Raw genomic sequence first — 19,918 nt, forward strand, 5'->3', positions numbered from 1 at the left:
ATCATCAACACAGATGACAGGAGTGGGATGGGGAGAAAAGAGCAAACCAGGTTCTAGAATCTTCCCGTAATGATGGTTGGGACTGGAGATACAGTAAAGTTTTTGCAGCCAGGAGGGGTAGCAGGTCTCATGACCTAATGGCACATTTTTTAGAGGAGCTGGAATTGTAGGAAGGAGCGGAGATCTGGCCTGAACAATAGGGGATGCACTGTCTGCCTGCCCGACCCCCGTAGTGAGCTGCTGGGGACGGTGTCCTCAGGAGGGAACCAGGATTCACTTAGAGCACGAAGACGAAGGGAATTTCAGGAGGACAAACTGAGCGTGCACAAGGTCTTCATGGCAGAATCCAAGTTCCATGGGTCATAATAAAAGGTTGGCAGGGATGCGGAGAGGTGGGCAGCTGAGTCACAGCAGAGGTGTTCTGAGCTGTGGGACTCAGACTGTTGGGACCGAGAGTCGTGGTGAGGAATGTCCGGGGAGAGTCCGTATCCAGCGTGGGCTGCAGTTGCTCCTTACAGCGAAGTGAGTGGCCAGCTCTGATTCGGGCCTCCTCTGGGGACCAGGGTCTTTTGCGCCAGTGACCAGGCAGGTGGTATTGGGGAGGGCCTCGGAAGGGATCAGGAAACGAGGAAACCTTGAGGGCGGGACCAGACATGCCAACGGTGGGGGCCTCCACTCACCTCACTCAGTGCTCCCGTACAGTGCTGTGGGTGGCATCTGGTGGCATTAGCGGTCGAGTTAGATCCCATTACAGAAATACCAGTTGTTACAATCTGACAGTGGACCCCTCTGTCCATTTAGGGCAAGACATCGCTTTCAGCAGGGAGGGGTCTGAAACTGGTGCTGTACATTTTTTTATTGCTATATGTTGGAAACTCCAGATGTGATTCTTCTGAAAGTCTTGATTATTTTTACGTAGTTTTTAATGGCAGACTTTAAGGGTCATTATGGAAATATAGTGTAGCAGGAAAGCTTGATGGAATGAAAGACCTAAGTACATATTTTATTATAAACATATGTAACAGCTCTGCTGATTCCAATTTTGTACTTAGAAAGTTTTGTGCATTTGTCAAACCTTTCACCTTACTGTAGTCTCCCTTTTTTGGATAGAGGGTGATATAAACAACGATGAACACCTTCCTATAGAAAGGCTATCTTAGCACCCTGTGGGAGCAGAGTGGGGTGAAAGAACAGGGTGCATGGAGTGCTCGTTCCCATCCGTTTGTCATCAGCAGGAATCAGGATCAGGAAAGTTCCCTCACTGAAGAAAGTCACCCCTTCTCCCTTCAAAAAGTACATAAGTAAAAATAAGAATAAAAGATTCTTGTAGCCCAGCTTAGGAGGAATGAATGTATCCGTCAGTCTCCATGACTCAGTTTATTTCTACTCTGACCAGGAAAAACAAGACAAGGCTGTTCTCCAAGCGGAAGTGCAGCACCTGAGACAGGACAACATGAGGCTGCAGGAGGAGTCCCAGACCGCGACAGCTCAGCTGCGGAAATTCACAGAATGGTTTTTCACCACCATCGACAAAAAATCTTAGCCAGTCCGCACCTCATCAAGGGACCATTGGGAAATGCCCCCTTGTCCCTTTGAAGTCACAAACGTGGTTTTTCTGTGTGCTTTCCACCAGTCGTAGATGTTTTTGCTGTTCCATTCTGTGTAGCGCCATTCACCACAGCAGGACAGGGAGCCTCGACTCTTTCTCGGTAGCCACAGCAGAGGGCAGTGCCCATGTGAAGCTGAATGAATGTAACTCCTGGTGTGAAGATGAATGTAAACCCTGGCGACAGTTGAGACCTTTTTTCTTTTAGACTCTGCTGAAACATGCTCTGGCTTGGGCTTACCTCAAGAGGGAAGATAGTTGGGTTTTATTTCCTATTTATCAGGTGACCTGGTAGAGATGTAAAGCAATTTACCATAGTTTGGGCTTTAGTATTGTAAAATAAACATGAGAACAAATAATCAGACATATACTTTAATGTTAAAGGTGCTCTATTTTTTTGGATGTACAGTAGTTTTATTTCCACAGCCACATTACCATAGCAATAAGAAAGGAGGCATAGTACATAGTTGGAAAAGCTTTGCGGGGGGGATTAAAGAAAAAAAGCACTGTTGTGTTTAACACTAGTTCAGATGCAGTTACCTTAGAGACTTATTTATTTGCAGGAACAAATGGTGCCTGAATATTAACAGTGTTCTGATTAAAAACAAAAAAAAAAAAACAGATACATATGCCTTGTAAATGGCTCACCGAGTTGTCAGTAGTCACTTCAACTCTTAGTTCACTTTTGTATAGTTGCTCTGCTGGAAAAAAATGAAAGTGAATCTGCTTAACTCACTAGAACTTCCTTGTGTGCTGTGAGCCGGCGGAACCACTTGTACAATGCCAGATTTGTTTATCTTTGTACAGAAGCTTTGATGAAGTGTCTTGTATTTAACACCCTTATTTAAGCTTATTTAACCTTAAATTGTTAATTTTATAAAATTTGGTTTGGCCTGCACTACGATGAGGGTTGGAGGTAGCTGCAGGCTCAGAAGAGACTGAGCTTGCACAGATCAGACCGAGAAGCAGGGTGAGAGATTCTAACGACTGGATGCTGCTAGTAACACGTTGTTTGTATTGCTTTACCATTTTTAACTGTTAGATTTGAGATGAACATACATTTTGCTTTTTTAATAAATGTTTAAAAGAAGTCCACATAAGAAATGGTGCTGTCAGGTGACTAGATTTTTTATGATCTAACATGTCTACAGTCTGACTGTATGTGAATTTATTTCAGGTCATTTAGGACCTTGATTTGTATTAAATACTGTTCAGCTGCCTTCTCATAAAATCCCAGATCGATTTTAGGAAGGGGTATCTAGTAGTTTTTAGTAGCTGTTGTGTGCCAGACACTATTCTCTGAACTTTTCATCCCTCTCATTTAACCCCAACGGTATCCTCCATAGGTAGGAGGTGGGGTTCTCATTTACAACCACATGAGCTGTGGCTAAAGTGAAATAATTTACCCAAGATTGCCTTAAAAAAAACACACACACACAATTTAACACTTTGGTGTTGCCAGCACTTTGGGAGGCCAAGGTGGGCGGATCATGTGAGGTTGGGAGTTCAAGACCAGCCTGACCAACATGGAGAAATTTCTGTCTCTACTAAAAGTACAAAATTAGTCGGGCATGGTGGCGCATGCCTATAATCCCAGCTACTTGGGAGGCTGAGGCAGGAGAATCACTTGAACCTGAGAAGTGGAGGTTGCGGTGAGCCAAGATCATGCCATTGCACTCCAGCCTGGGCAATAAGAGCGAAACTCTTGTCTCAAAAAACAAAAAGAGTAACAGTTTGAAAAATTATCAGGAAGAGGTAAACTGTAAATATGAGTCAAATGTAAGACAGGAGACACAAAACATGGATCCAGATGTGAAGGGAAACACTGTTAAGGTCCATTGCTCTCAACCTTTGAAGAACAGAAAGCATATCAAGAATTCAGAGGAAGCAAACTGACTCTTAGAATTGGCCCTAAAAGGAATTTTCCATATGGGCTTCACATGGGAGGCATATTGAACAATTAACATTCTCACAGTGGATGTAGCAGTAAGCTTCCTAAGGCTGTTTCGTGCAGCTGCCCTCTATGAAACGCACAGGTGCACCTCCAAGATGCAGCCAGGGACTGGAGATTTTCAGGGAATAAGAACCTTATGGGCCACGTAGATACCGTCCTTCCTCCCTCCTTCCCTTTTTTTTCTTTCCCATTACTGTGAACCAGGCAGCATGCTAGGAACTGAAAATCCAACTGTGATCAACGGGGGTCAGGGCCCCTGTGTGCACAGGCATACAGTCGAATAAGGGAAGACAGACATAAGAGCACTTCAAAACATGAAAGACAGAAATAAAAGTACCTGCAACGGGCTACCTTAAGTAATTATTATGAACACTGATACTGTCTGAATAGCTCCTGGGTGCCAGGTCCTGTGTAGTGCTTTGTGTTACCTACCTAGCAGCCCTGTGAGGTGGGTGCCATCATCACTCCCTTTTTAAAGATGAGGAATCAGGACCTAGATAGGGTGGTCCATGGGTAGACGAGGGTAGACAAGGGTACACGAGGTTCAGAGTCCCTAAGGTTAGTGTGTTCAAGAAATCTAGCAGAAGCCAGGACGTAACAGGGAGGGTAGAGCAGTGGGAGATGTGCTTGAAGAGATCAGCAAAAGCCACACCATGAAGGAACTGGAGGCCATGCTAGACTTTGGATTTTGTTCTAAGTCAAAAGGAAGCCATTGAAGCAGGAAAACTGCCTGATGTGAGCTCTATTTTAAATGGATTATTCTGACTTCTAAAGCAGAATGGACCACGCAGGTCTTCAGACTTTCTGTGTGGGGCTTTATCTACAAAGGAACCATTTGAGGCTTTGGGAGTCACATACTGCCTCTGTTGCATACTTTCAAATTTCTGTTTAACACCCTTTAAAGATAGTAAGAGTCGTTCTTAGCTTGCAAGACCACACAAAAACAGGCCACTCACCAGTGTAATTTACCAATGCCAGGCATAAGGCAGAGTACACGAGGAAGACCGGTCTAGGTAAGAGATGGTGTTGGCATGGCCTGTGGTAAGGCAGTGAAAGTGGAGAGAAGTAGGTAGGCCACACGTGAGAATGTATTTGGAGGTAAAGCGCACAGAACTGCTGATGGGTTGGAGATGAGTTGAAAGGGCTGGATCCAGGGATAAGCCCTAGACTTCAAAGGAATCGATGAACTGCATGTTTGATGACACGGTTTTCCATAAATATCTCTTGCCTTTAGTAAAGGCTTAACAACAGTTAAGCTCCTGGCAAGGGCCTGGAATACAGCTCTCCTGTGTCTTTGATCAAGGGTGGGTGCATTTGCTTTAGCGCTACTAATCAGATGGAAAGGTGGACATCGTTTAGAGAAAATAAAGGAACCTGACCAAAACCTAGCTGAATGGAAAGCCATTCCATCTTCCGAAGGCATACCTGAGGATAAGACCAGAAGACATTTCTTGAAAACACAGTTCTCAGTCTATACTAGCAAAGGAATGAATAATCTGTCTCAAGTCCATCTCCAAAGGGCCATGCCAAAAAACAGGGCCAAAATGATTTTGGGTCTGTTTAGCTTTTTCAAACATGTTTCCAGTCAGCAACCAACCAACTCCATGCTCCCATAGTACATGTAGTTTTGAACAACTTGGCGTCCTGGTGACACTGTTACAAAATGTGCCCCTTAACAACTACACACATTGACTTGCTATAATGACTTACTGGATACAAACCAAATATTTCGTGGAATATATCTGCTAAAAAATTTATTTTAGAATAAGCAGGTTTTTCTAACCATATGGAGTGGACTACTATGTATTAAGGCCATTTTAGTATGTGACAAAGTTAATTAACATATTAGGCTTTTATCCTGCTATTCTCTATAGCTAGGAGAAGGCTTATGATTGGAAACGTAAGTTACACTTGAGGGGGCTGATAGTACAGTTTTGCCTTTGTGGCTCACAATGATCTTTTGAGATGCCTGGAGTCTGTTCTGCGAGTCCACTAAACTGCAGAATTTGATCACCTATTATTTTTAGCCTTCAAAGTCATGAAGCCATGAAACATAGCTTCTTGTTGGCACATCCAAAAATAAAAAGATAACTATGAAAACATTAAGGATAAAGACCCATAATGATGATAATAGAGGAGTGCTTGAATAGGGAAATCACCTGCTCCTTGTATAAAATAATTGGCCTGAGAAACCGCAATCTGTGATTTAGGGAGAGAATTGGCATACCATTTAGACTTATCAACAAATGAATTCTCTGGTTGTGGAGAAGCTGTGAACATAACCTCTTTAAGAGTCAACTCTACTGTTTCTGCCGGATGGAATGTGTCACAAGAAACAAGCCACCATCTGAGGCAGAACCACCCTCTTGACCATGACGATCGCTGCCCCACCATGAAATACATTTCTGTGAACCTTTCTAAGAGACAAAGGCCCACGACTTTCAGGTCAACCTCTGGGGATTATTAAATAACCTCAGATCCCCTGAAATCACACCAGTGTTGATTCTTTAGAATTTCCAAGTTGAGATACGGGGCTGGGAAGAAGTAATAAAGATTTTTGCACACACTTTTCTCCTTTGAATTACTGGTTAGTAAGAAACAAGTCCAGTTCACTTGAGTGTCTGTGGATTTTGTGCTTAACACATTTAAAACCAGTTCCCTAGCTCTAGTGTAAGCAAGTCAGGCATACTACTCACTCCCGAAAAAGAAAATAGAACTAAATGGGTTCTATTTAACATCTAGTTAGGGGCAGGTAGCAGGAAACCATTTATGACTCACAGGAGAGAAAATGGTAAGAGACCTGCCAAGACCTGAGGAATGCATTCAATTTCTAACCTATAACCTCCAAATTAACCAAAGAGCAAGTCTCCTGACTAGGCAGAAACAAGTACAAAGGAAGTATCTCCTCGTGTATTTTATAAAAGGTTTAAACGGGCATCACCCCCAAATGTCACATTCTTGCATTTTGACACACAGGATTTGAGTACCTTTTGGTTGCTTTTTAAAAACACAAAAACATAAACCCTGCAAGCCCTCTCTAGTTCATGTTAATACCAGAAAATGTACTGCCCTCTTAAATCCTTACAAAGTTTTGATTAAATTTTAGCATCCGCAGACTCTAAAAACATGTATCTCTGTTTTTCATCTCTTAATATCAGGGATCTGCCTAAAATTTGCAGAGCAGCCTGTTTTTAAGTAGAACAAATGAAAAATAATGAGCCCCCTTGACATGCGAAAATACCGTTTGGCTGCAAAGCTGGAGCTGAGTTCGTAAAAAAACAAAATGAAGGGTAAGACTTCCAGTGTCCTGGCCATTGGTACCCATCAATCAGGCTCTTAGGCAGTGGTGTTGGTAGTCTTGTAATAAAGAGCAGCTCTCCCAGCCTTCCTGTGACCCAGTGAAAGCCATGAGGAAGGCTGTGTGCAGGAGAGGGCTTCAGAGTGGTAGCATTTCAGTAAATTGCCTCAACTAAATCAGTGCTGGCTATTAATACACATCTGCAGATGGAGACTTCAGGCCCTGGCAGAGTCTCCTTCATCGCCGTGTATGAAACAAGCTGGGACTGAGCGTCTGGGCCCATGCCCCTCTTGCCCACTACCATAATCATTGATGCCAAACAAAGTGGATCTTGCTGAATGCTCCATTAAATTAGAATAATTAAACATGGCAGTCGTGTGCTGCTCTAGGATCTGATTAAACACCTTGTAGAACCCCATCTGGGCTGAGGGCTTGCCAAACAGCAGGCTACAGCCCACAGTCCCCGCTTCCATGAATATAAAATTCCCAGAATAGGCATTCTGTATCATTTTAAATTAAGTACTTAAGAACGCAAATAGCACTACTCAGGAGAGGAAGTGCACAGAAGTCAGTGGGTTTAACCCCTCAACTCCTACTTGATTATTTTTCATTGTTCCTCTCGAACTATAAGGCTGTTGTTCTGCCAGCATCATCTTAAAACATTTCACTTCAGATGATTGTGAAGGGGGAAGGATTAGAGAGAGGCCTGGTAGTGACCCAGTTAATGACACTGGCATCTGTAGACTACACTGTTCATGTGAATTCCAAGGTAGATGGGAGCTTTGAAACCAAGTTTTTCTCCCTAATTTAACAGATTCTTGTTCTGTTCTTTCAAAGCAAGAGCCACATTAGTGATTTGTTCTGAAACGTAAAATTGAAATGTTCTGGGAGTCTTGGTTACTGTCATTGTTTACTGTCCCATTGGGTAGGGATTATTCTTGTCAGTGACACTGATTTCCAAAAGAAAAATTGTATTAAGAACCAAAGATGTAGCTGTATAAGGAAAGGTTCTGAAGGAATCCCACCTTCACTTGTCCAGAGAAACAATTTATTTCGTTTTATTTTAATTTCAATAGGTTTTAGTGAACAGGTGGTTTTTGGATACATGGATAAGTTCTTTAGTGGTGATTTCTGAGATTTTGGTGCATCCATCACCTGAGCAGTATACACTGCATCCAATGTGTAGTCTTTTATCCTCCACCCTTCCCCCCAGTCACCAGAGTCCTTTAGATTATTCTTATGCTTATGCCTCCTCACAGATTAGCTCCCACTTATAAATGAGAACATATGATATTTGGTTTTCCATTCCTAAGTTACTTCACTTAGAATAATGGCCTCCAACTTCATCCAAGTCACTGTAAAGGCCATTTTGTTCCATTTCATGGTTGAGGAGTATTCCGTGGTGTATGTGTAACACATTTTCTTTATCCACCGTCGGCTGATGGACATTTAGGTTGGTTTCATAATATTTTGGCAATTGTGAATTGTGCTTAGATGCATGAAGTAGTTCTGCCATAAAAATGCATTACATTAATGGATGTGACCATGAAACTTGTGTGTTTATAGACACACATTTTATTTATAAAAGTAGCTGCCAATACATATAGAATATTCCAACAGAATATCTTTAGTATTTCTGTTGGAAAATTTGACTTGCCCTGTCCTGCCAAAATAATTCTTGGTTATTTATTTATTTATTTATTTATTTATTTATTTTGGGACAGAGCCTTGCTCTGTCGGCCAGACTGGAGTGCAGTGGCATGATCTCGGCTTACTGCAACCTCTGTCTCCCAGGCTCAAGCAATTCTTCTGCCTCAGCCTCCCGAGCTGGGATTACAGGTGCCTGCCTCCACGCCCCGCTAAATTTTCTTTTGCATTTTTAGTAGAGATGGGGGGTCTCATCATGTTGACCAGGCTGGTCTCGAACTCCTGACCTCAGGTGATCCGTCCACCTCGGCCTCCCAAAGTGCTGGGATTACAGGGGTGAGCCACCGTGCCCGGCCTAACTGTTGGTTCTTATAGAAACCTGTTGCTTTTATTCTTCCCTGTGACTTCATCTTGCATGGCCTTGTTCCCTCCTAAATTATGGCTTGTGATGAACTGTATTTTAAATGAAAAGGATAGGGATGTGGTGAGTGTTAGCAAGGATGTGGAGAAATCGTAACTCTGGTCCACTGTTGGTGAGAATGTAAAATGCTGCAGCTGCTATGGAAAATATGTTGATTCCTCAAAAAATTAAGCTTAGAATTACCATATGATCCAGCAATTCCACCTCTGGGTATGAGCCCAAGAGAATTTAGGAAAAAGGTATTTATACCTTGAAGAGGTATTTGTACACCTGTGTTCATGGCAGCATCATTCTCAATAGCCTAAAAGTGGAAACAACCCTGATGTCCATCAGGAGATAAATAAACAAAACACGGTCTATCAATACAATGGAATATTATTCAGCCTTAAAATAGAAGAAAAATCTGACACGTGCTAAAACGTGGATGAACTTTGAGGACGTTATGCTCAGTGAAATGATCCAGTCACAAAAGGACAAATACTGGATGATTCCACTTATATGAGGTAGTAGAGTAGTTAGATTCATAGAGACAGGTAATAGAATGGTGGTCACCAGCGGGTAGGGGGAGAAGGAATGGGCAGTTGTTTCGTGGGTCCAGAGTTCAGTTTGGGAAGATGAAAAGAGTTCTGGAAATGGACGGTGGGGAGGGTTGCAGAGCAATGTGAATATACTTCATACCACTGAATTGTACTACTCAAAATGGTTACGATGGTAAGTTGTACGTTATGTCTTTTTCATCACAATTAAAAGTAAAAGATAGGAACGTGGCCCGAATGAGTGAGTTTGTGGGGACTTGGAGTGGATAAGCACAGGGAAACCAGGAAGCTTAATCTCACAAAAAAACAAAGACCTGTTGGAACAAGTGCAGGAAAATATAGAAACACCATTGAAGTGCCCTCTGGATGTTAAAGAGCAGACAGACTTTGATCAATTGCCATCTATTCAGAGAGAAGAGACGTCATTCCACGGAGCTGTGCTCTAGGGGCCTGCAGGAGGATCAACAGGGGAAAAGAGGACCTCTCTCCAAAGAGTGATTAATTTGGTAATTAATGTGTAGAAAAGGAAGAATGACTGAAGTGTTTGCTCCAGGCCCTAAATTTTAACATTTCGTTCTGCAATGGGAGCATCTGGTAGGACACTGAGGTTGGATGAGCTAAAGAATGAGATCAGACACCAGGACAGCAGGAGAAGAGATTAAATATGAATAGCTTCAGGGGTGCTTGAGGATTGGGAAGCTTGGACACAGTGGGGAAGAAAGTGCTTGGAAAAAAGAAAAGACAAAGGCCATTATAAGAAGGCCTGGTACCCACTGGAAAAAAGAAGAACCACAGAGCTGGAGAAGACCAATCCCTTCACTTTATAGAAGACCGAGTTCTAGAGAAATGGTTGAAGAGGTGAAATCAAATCTATAACATGGTCCCTGATACATTTATTTTTTTGGTTGAATCAAAGGAAGTGTCGTATTTGTGAATATAGGGCGCTGTTTGCGATTTGGGTAAGGATATCTGCACTCAAGATTTTATCAATCTCGGTCAAGTTAGAGCAATCAAGACCTAGAAGTGAAAATAAGAAAGCATCATTGAATACATTTAAGAGGAAGAATTATTGAGGAAAACCTAACTTTTGCCATTAACCCAACTTTATTGAACCTGCCTACAGTCTGGCTCCCATAGTAATAACTCCCCTGGTCATTGAACACTAGAGCATACTCAAGGTACAAGTGTAGACCAGGTGAGACTTAAGACTCCCTGTGGCTCCACATGACCGTTTCAGAGGTGCTGGGACATTGCCCACCTTTCTGGCCTTCGGAAGGGAGAAATATCCAGGTCAGCCCTGCATGCAGCTGACTGCCCAGTGAGAAGGCAGATCGAATTTGTGCTTATGGAGGACACTGGGTCAGGGCTCAGTTACTCCTATTCAGCCTCTTGGGACTCCATGTTGAGTTGCCCAGCTCCTGTGCACCTTTATCAGGAAAGGTCATGTTTAACCAGTGCCGTGAGCACTTTTCAAAAGGCTAATTGAGTCTCCTTTCTGTGTCTTCACAGAATGTCTGTGGGCTCATGCTAGCCTATGCTTGCTATTAGGGAACCAGGAAGTGCACGTTGGTGCTTTTTTTGTTGTTGTTGGAGATGGAGTCTCGTTCTATCCAGTGGCATTATCTCAGCTCAGTGCAACCTCTGCCTCCTGGGTTCAAGCAGTTCTCCTGCCTCAGGCTCCCTAGTAGCTGGGATTACAGGCATTTGCCACCATGCCTGGCTAGTTTTTGTATTTTTAGTAGAGACGGGGTTTCACCATGTTGGCCAGGCTGGTCTCAAACTCCTGACCTCAAGTGATCCACCCACCTCAGCCTCCCAAAGTGTTGGGATTACAGGCATGAGCCACAGTGCCTGGGTCGGTGCCTTTTTTTGTTTGTTTTTTTAAGAGACAGGGTCTCACCTTGTCACCAAGGCTGGAATGCAGTGGCACAATCATAGCTTACTGCAGTCTTGGACTTCTGGACTCAAGCAATCCTCCTCCCTCAGCCTCCCAAGTAGCTGGGGCTACAGGCACGTACCATCATACCAGACTAACTGTTAAATTATTTTGTAGAGATGTGGTTTCATTATGTTGCCGAGGCTGGTCTTGAACTCCTGGGCTCAAGTGATACTCTTGCCTTGGCTTTCTAAAGCTCTGGGATTATGGGCGTGAGCCACCATGCCCAGGTGATTGGTACCCTTGAGTGCTATAGAGACAGAGCGGACGTGCACTTCCTACAAAGCTGCCTCCTTTCAGCTGGCCAGCCTTGGCAGAAAGGGAGGATACACTGAGTGCTCACTGATCCCAGCTGAGCCCGCTGCTGAGGGCATGAATCCGTTCTGAAGTGAGGAGGTAAACTGTCTTCGATGGCTCCTGCACAGGGTCTAGAACCCGACAGATCCTTGCTGTCCTTTGCCAAGTGTCCCGATGTTGAGTTTAGGAGAAGGGACGGGGTCAGGCTGGAAAGAAAGAAGACTGAGAAGGAGCCTATACTTGCTACAGATGCCCTGTGCCCATTTTCCATTTGCATGGTGGCCGTGAGCAGCCACATGGCTGCAGTCTAAGCTTTTCAGGAGTGACCATTGGGCCTAGAATTTATTGTCAATTATGTGAAAACCCTAGAAGGAAAATCTCCTATCAGGACTTTATTTTTCCTTACTCAGCAGAATTGGGCTAAGATCATCTTTGAAGATTCTTTTTCTCTAAGAAGAGATCATTTACGAACGGTATTCTCAAGTACTATTTTAGAACTCACCAGAGTTTTGTCCCGTAACTGATATTAGTTGATTATATTACACTGCAGTGTAACTCCTAGCCCCAAATTATAACGCTCACTTCCTTCCCCTGCTCCTCTTTCTCCCCTAGTCGCCCCCACCTTTTCACCCAGAGACTATGGTGAATACCCATTATGGGGCGGACACTGTGCAGGGCACTGGGAATACAGCATGAGACAGCATCTAAGGAGGTGGTAGTGGGTGGAGGAGAAGCCTTTATCAACAGGGGAATCACCGTTTGCCTTGGAGTGCAAAGTAACACAAGCAGCAGGGGAGCAGTGAGTGGGTATGGAGAGGGGCTGCAGAGAGGAAGGAGTACCAGAGCCGGATACTAAAAGGCAAACATGCCTGTGTCTTTTACTTTTATTTATTTTTGAGACGGAGTCTCACTCTGTCACCAGGCTGGAGTACAGTGGTGCCATCTTGGCTCACTGTAACCTCGGCCTCCCAGGTTCAAGCAGTTCTCCTGCCTCAGCCTCCCAAGTAGCTAGGACTATAGGCACCCACCACCACCACGCCCAGCTAATTTTTGTATTTTTAGTAGAGACAGGGTTTCACCATGTTGGTTAGGCTGGTCTCAAACTCCTGACCTCAGGCGATCCACCTGCCTCAGCCTCCCAAAGTGCTGGGATTACAGGTGTGAGCCACCGCGCCCGGCCATATGCCTGTGTCTTAACTCCACAGCTTATCTAGTCTTTGTCTCCACTACAGCCATGTTGCTAAGAAGTAAAAGGACCACGACTTCTTTCCAGGTGTGATAGGAAAGAAGCGAAAATGTGTTGATACCATCTAACTCCGTGGTTGCCAGGAATCAAAGGAACATGATACAGGTATTAACTTAGAAAAAACATTTTTGTTTTCTGCCCGAGTACACAAAAGCAATGGACGACTACGACTGCTGAAACCCACAAATGCCTCCTTTCCATCACTGGTGGAAACCAACAGTCAAGCAGATGGTCCTGAGCCAGCTCATGTGTGTGTCTCCTGGGGCATGCTGGACATCAGCAGCAGACACCGGGTATGACTGTGGAAGATAGGCTAGACACGAGTTTAAGCTGGGAACCCCAAGGCATGGCAAAGTGTACCTGGGCAGGTGGATCCAACTTGGGCTGCCCGCTGTGTGTCTGTAGCACCTGCCCCGCCAGATCATAAAGGCCAGGTCAGATGAGAGGAGCTGGACCTTTGAGGGGGGCTCAGGATAGATGGCCAGCCCTTGCTCTGCCCCTAGAAAACCCACGGCCTCAGAAGAGACCTGGCTTCCAGGGCCTTGCTAACCTCAGCTAGGCAGACTGAGCCGGAGCATCCTCAGAGCCCTGAAAGAAGGCGCAGAGGAGCCCAACATGGGAACCAACTCCCTTGAAAGGATGCTGGCCAATCTCCTTTCCCAGTGTAAATGCCCACAGTAGAAAGATTTTCCCCTCTCCAAGTTTTACATTTTTCAAGCCGGCAAATAAAAGCAATCTGTGGGCCTGTGTCTGATTCATGCCGGTGTCTGTAATGGGTTTCCCTGGCCCCTGTGCCCCTCCAGATTGCAGGGAACTTCCAGGCTGTTTTCTGTTTGCCCCGCACCATGCACCGCGCTCCGTCACATTCACACCCAGGAAGCCTGAGCCAGCCAGGGTGACCCGACATCCCACAGGGGTTCCCAACCAACTCTGCTTCCGGGATGTGTCCAGCCATCTTCCCCCGGATTACTTCTGCTAGAAGGAGCTGAAATTGCTGGCCCTGATGAGAGTCCATGCTCACCTGAGTAGTAGAAGGGCTATCAGGAGCAACTGAGACAGTTTCCTGGCGTGGGCTCCTGGTTCTTTTCACCTCTCCAAGTGGGATTTACCATGAGCTAGGCTGCGCCCTAACGGCGCACTGTTTTGAGGTTGATTCGCCGGACTTTGGAAGGCAAAACAGGAACAGTGATCTGGAGAGGGCTGAGCCTTGAGCAGGCGTTGCTGCTTTGACAGCTGACAGTGATCCCGTGATCCCTTCCCAGAGAATGTGCTGTGTGGCCGGGTGAAAAGCTGCACTTGGCTCCAGGGACAGGCGTGACCTCAGTCCTGTCAGACTGAGGAACTCCAGGCCATGACCACCCCCTCATGCATCCTTTCTTCCTCTCTTCATTCTGGGTGGGGTCTCCTGTGCCACGTACTATCTCAGTCTGCACCATGGACATTCGAAACACCAGAGCACTGGCAAATGTCGCCGGGGCCCTGAGCCCTAGGGATGCAGGCATCTCTCCAAGGGAGCTCCTCTCACACTTGGAAGTAGACACCGAATGTGTGATGTCCTCTGTGGCTCCCTCTCCACCTACTCATTTCCACATGTCTACACAGGCTGTCTGCACTGCCTGCACGCCCACCTGAGGCATCCAGTAACCAGCCTCTATTTCTACCACTCACCTAAGCCTGAGGGTTCTAATGAGGGCCACCAGAAGCCTACCAGCTGCTAAAACTAATAGACATGGAATTTCAATAAAAATAGAGTGCAAGGGCCAGGCGCAGTGTCTCATGCCTGTAATCCCAGCACACTGGGAGACTGAGGTGGGCGGATCATGAAGTCAGGAGATCGAGACCATCCTGGCCAACATGGTGAAACCCTGTCTCTACTAAAAATACAAAAAAAAAATTAGCTGGGCTTGGTGGCGCGTGCCTGTAATCCCAGCTACTCGGGAGGCTGAGGCAGGAGAATCGCTTGAACCAGGGAGTCAGAGGTTGCAGTGAGCCAAGATCGAGCCACTGCACTCCAGCCTGGGTGACAGAGCGAGAGTCCGTCTAAAAAAAAAAAAAGACTGCAATAGCTTCCTTTCACTGTACATCTCCACGCACGCACTGTCACGTGGTACTGATGAAGCTGAATTTTTCAGACCTTCTCCTTGCCCTCCCATGGCATTGGCAGGATGACCTAGTCCCTCCTGGAAATGTGATGCCCCCCATCCCAGGACACTTGGCCATGTATGGCTCTGCCCACTCTTGCCTGCTGCCTTCCCCGCACCTCTCCTTTGGCCACTCTGCTGAAGTTGGCCTCTGCCTGTGTTCGTGGCCTCCCACAGTCTCTGCTCATTCCTGCCCAGGGCCCCGCTGGTCCCAGCTCTTTGCCCTGACTCTCCCACAGCCATGCGGGAGGTGCAGATGGGCTGACTCATCACCTCCTGAGAAGAGCTTCTCTGTACTGCACAGGTAGAACACCCAACACTGCATCCCCAGACATCTTGGCAGCGAGAGTTGCAGATACAACTTAAATGCTGCCAATCAGTCCCCATGCAATGCAATTCAGAGCTCAGTCATGTGGGCAAAAGGTAGCACTGCAGAAAGTATCCACTGGTTGCTGTAGGTGTGGCAGGCGGGATGCTGGACCCCATGGTCCCTGAGCCATAGCTAAGGGTGGAGACGCTGGAGCCAGTAGTCAGGTGGGCTGCGTGACTCCAGCTCCTTGACTGGGGCACCCTGCACCTCCTTTTAGACACTGGCTCTGTGGAGTTCCTCCAGGAGTCACCCCTGCAGCCTGCTCCTAAGATTTTGAAGCCACTTATACAAACCACTGTTTGCTGACAAGAGTTGGCGTGCTCGTGCTTCTCTTCCTCTGTCGTGGAAACTTTGCACTACCTGGACCACTGTCTCTACTTCGGTGTCCCAGTTCACACTCATGATTTCCAAACCAGAATTCTCCTCTTCTGTGTCTGATAGTATGCTTCCAGCAGCAATTAACAGGCACCCAATTGAAATAGACTTGAATCCTAAGGGGGGTTTTTGGCTTACAGAACAGGAACTGGAGATCAGCAGGCTTCAGAGCCGGTTTCCTCTGGTGACATAGTCATGCTCCCAAGGCCCTGGTTTCTGCCACTTACCTGCTCCATCTTTGATGACCTCAGCCTCATCCTCAGGCTGGCTCTCTGCCCTGTTCCCAGGATGGCTATCCATGGTGGCCAGCTTTCTTCTCCACCTTCAGAGAGAGAGAAGAGAGAGAGAGAAAAAAAACAGAGAAAGAGAGAGAAAAGACAGAAAGACAGAGAAGTAGGGGCGGGGAGAGAGAGGGGAAGAGAGAGAAGGGAGAGGGAGGAAAGACAGAGAGAAAAGGAGAAGAAGAGAGAACAGAGCATGAGAATGAGCTCATATTTCTGCTTCCAGAGTCCAGCAGGGCTCCTAAGGCCTTCTCTGATTGGGCCGACTTAGACCATGCCCTCATGAGCTCATCACAGCAAGCAAGGATGGAGGATTGACTTAAGACTGTCAGAGGCCCTCTTGAAACTTGGACCTGGGGTCGGCTTCCCCAAAGCATAGGGAGCATAGTGGACAAGGTGACCACCCAGACTAGAATGTGAGGACTGTTCTGAAGGGGAGGAGAGAATCTGTGCTAGGTAGGACACTGCCAGGGACTGAACGCTTCTTCCCCCAACCCCCAAATTCATACATTAAGACCCTAGTGTAGTGACATTTGGAGGCAGGGCCATTGGGAGGTAATTGGGTTTGGATGAGGTCGTGGGAGTGGATCCCTCGTGATGAGAGTAGTTCCCCATAAAGGGATGAAGAGCCAAGGCTTGCTCCCTATGTCACATGAGGATGCAGTAAGAAGGTGCCCTTTGTAAACCAGGAAGTGCACCCCCACCAGACACCAGATTTGCTGCACCTTGACCTGGGATTTCCAGCTCCTATAACCCTGAGCAATAAATGTGTGTTGTTTAAGCCCCTTTGGGCTTTGGCACATTTGGGACAGTAGCTCAACCAGACAGACCAAGACAGAAACCCAGCAATATCCTCCACCCGCTTCCAAAACGGTTCATGTTCTGCGTTCTCATCCCCATAGCGGTGGGTGACAGCCATGTACCAGGCGCCCTGCCCAGGAATCTGTGAGTCAGCCTAGGTCACAGCCTCTCCCTCACTGTCTGCATCTAGTTCATTGCCAAGATACACTGTTGGTGGTGGTGGTGTTCTCACTTCCCAAATACCCTGGAATTGTGTCCTCCAGCTTTCATCCTTTCTTTCAAGCTCTCACCAGTGCCCACCTGAACACAGCACCCAACTCCTGAGTGGTCTCCTGGACTATCCATCCCCCCAACCAGCCACCCCCATACCACGCTGCCGGCACCAGGGTGCTGTGACACATCCTTCCTTCCTTGCCAAGCTCCTGATTAAAATGCTTCTGGAGGCCGGGCACGGTGGCTCACACCTGTAATCCCAGCACTTTGGGAAGCCAAGGCAGGTGGATCATTTGAGGTCAGGAGTTTGAGACCTGTCTGACCAACACGGCGAAACTCTGTCTCTACTAAAATACAAAAATTAGCCAGCTATGATGATGAACACCTGTAATCTCAGCTACTGGGGAGGCTGAAGCAGGAGAATCACTTGAACCCAGGAGGCAGGGGTTACAGTGACCTGAAATCGCACCACTGCACTCCAGGCTGGGCGACAGAGTGAGACTCCCTCTCAAAATAAATAAATAAAAATAAAAATAAATTAAAAAATAAAATGCTTCTGGCGCTACCCTCTGCCTCAAAATAAAGCCCAGCCATGCCTGCCTCCTATAGCTCAGCACTGTCTCCTCAGTGCTACCTCCCTCCTCACATACCCACTGGCTTCCCAAGCACATGGACCATTTGACACACAGCACATTTGTGTGGCTGAGGGGAGAGGCTCCGGAGCCTCTGAGCCGGACCAGGGGTTGCACACTAAACTCTGGGGCAGCGCCACGTCCCAGCCCTGTCCCTGGTGATTCTGTGCTATTCATTCCCACTTTTCCTGTTGGTGTGAAAAGTTATAGAATCCTAGAAACCCAATCCAGTACTCCACAAAATTAAAATTTTTAAGACTCCCAATTCATTACATGCCTAACTATAAAGGCAAAGCTATAAAGCTAGAAGAAAGCTTTAAAACTATAAAACTAGAAGAAAATGCAGAAGAATATCTTTAGAGTCTTGATAAGGAAAAGCTTTACTAAGCAAAAAAAAAAAAAAAAAAAAAAAAACCACACACACACAAGAAAAATGATGTGATTGGCTTTACTAAAGATTTCTGTTCAACAACTAGCAACAGAGACTGGATGAACAGACGGCAGAAAACATATGTTTTTTGTGTTTTTTTTTTGAGAACGGAGTCTCACTCTGTTGCCTGGAATGGAGCACAGTGGTGCGATCTCAGCTCACTGCAACATTTGCCTCCCGGGTTCAAGCCATTCTTCTGCCTCAGCCTCCCAAGTAGCTGGGACTGCAACGCCCACCACCACGCCCGGCTAATTTTTTGTATTTTTAGTAGAGACGGGGTTTCACTGTGTTAGCCAGGATGGTCTCTATCTCCTGACCTGGTGAACCACCCACCTCGGCCTCCTAAAGTGCTGGGATTGCAGGCACTTTCTATACCTGACAAAAGCCTGGTATTCAGAAACCATAAAGAACTTTTGTAAATCACACAGAGAAAGAAGATAAATACAATAGAAAAATAGGCGACGCATACAGGCAGGCCTGCCACAGAGGGAGAAAGAAGCTCAAAGGCTAATGAGCACATGAAGAGATTCTCAGCCTCACCAGCAATGAGAGCAGTACAGATTAAAATATCAGAGACATACAAATTCTGCGCACCAGTTGGCCGGAACTAGAATGCTGGAGAAAAAGCAACTGGTGGTGAAGATGTGGGAGGAATGGGAGCTCGTTGGTGTGTGGACTAGTGTAGCCGTTTGGAAAGCAGCCAGGCATTGTTTAGTGAAATTCAGGAGAGAAATACCATATTACACATCTTTGCATATAGATATATAGATATATAGATATATATCTCAAAAGAAATGTGCACCTCTGTGCATAAGGGAGTATGTCTCAGGATATTCATCATGGCGCTGCTTCTGTTGGGTGGCCGAGGTGTCCTCACTAGAGGGATGGTCAATGTGAGCTGTTAACACCACCAGATTTCTTGCAGCAATCGAAAGCCAGAAACTCTGTCTGCAGAGAGCCAGTGATTACACCTCAAACACATACTGTTAAGTGAGAAAGTGAGTAAAAGGAAGAGACTCATATCGCAATGCTATGTTGATATTATTTGAAACAACACACCACAAAATAACAAAGCATATTTTCTGTAAATATAAATATGTATAAATTCATAGATGAGGGGATGGATGATAGGCACCTCATGAATGTGTCAACGTGCCGAAGGGTGGGTGGGGTGGGGTGCATGGGGTGGAGGGTTAGAACTAAAGGGGAAAAAAGTAAAATAAAAGAAGGCAAAAGAAGGGCTTTTCATAGGTCTAAGTTTGCTTGAATGTGGTCAAGTCAACAACTGAGGTTCATTAAAAAAGAAAGAAAGGAGGGAAGTTCAGCCTGAAAGATTCCATGCATTTTTATGGGTTCAGGTCAAAGCGCTGCTTATCCACTCTGTCTCCCCTACTCACTAGTCAAAGCATTGTTTATCCACTCCATCTCCCCTACTCCCTTGTCTTCCACTGCTGCTGATAATCCAGGAGATGTTAGAAGTAAGAGTTGCGCTTGATTCTGGCTCATGATGGGTGCCTCCCCATTCGACCGTGGCTGAGCTCAGGCAGTTGGTGTAGAGCCTTCTTACCTGCTACTTGAAGGAGTTTAGCCCTTTGCCTCTCTGCCAACCTCCATTCAAAAACCAAAATCAGGGTCTTGACTTAAAATGATCATCTTGAAAGAAGCCATTGGCCAATGTTCACCACAAGGGTTCTACTCCCTGAAGCATCTCCCAGGCAACTTCTGGAGACAGGA

The 19,918-nt window shown here is 45.9% G+C and overlaps 1 protein-coding gene across 12 annotated transcripts in view; it reads left to right on the forward strand.

Moving 5' to 3' along the window:
* The window catches only part of LOC105464131 (signal induced proliferation associated 1 like 2), a 235,726-nt gene extending 233,003 nt beyond the window's left edge, over window positions 1-2,723 (forward strand). For all 12 annotated transcript variants that reach the window (XM_071074238.1, XM_071074232.1, XM_071074226.1 and 9 more), the window contains one exon: window positions 1,397-2,723. In XM_071074238.1, coding sequence (XP_070930339.1) covers window positions 1,397-1,543 — 147 coding nt within the window. In that variant the 3' untranslated portion in view covers window positions 1,544-2,723. The remainder of the gene's footprint in view (window positions 1-1,396) is intronic.
* Window positions 2,724-19,918: the final 17,195 nt, after the last annotated feature.

The sequence above is a fragment of the Macaca nemestrina genome, chromosome 1 (assembly GCF_043159975.1).
Source record: "Macaca nemestrina isolate mMacNem1 chromosome 1, mMacNem.hap1, whole genome shotgun sequence".
Taxonomy (NCBI): Eukaryota; Metazoa; Chordata; class Mammalia; order Primates; family Cercopithecidae; genus Macaca; species Macaca nemestrina.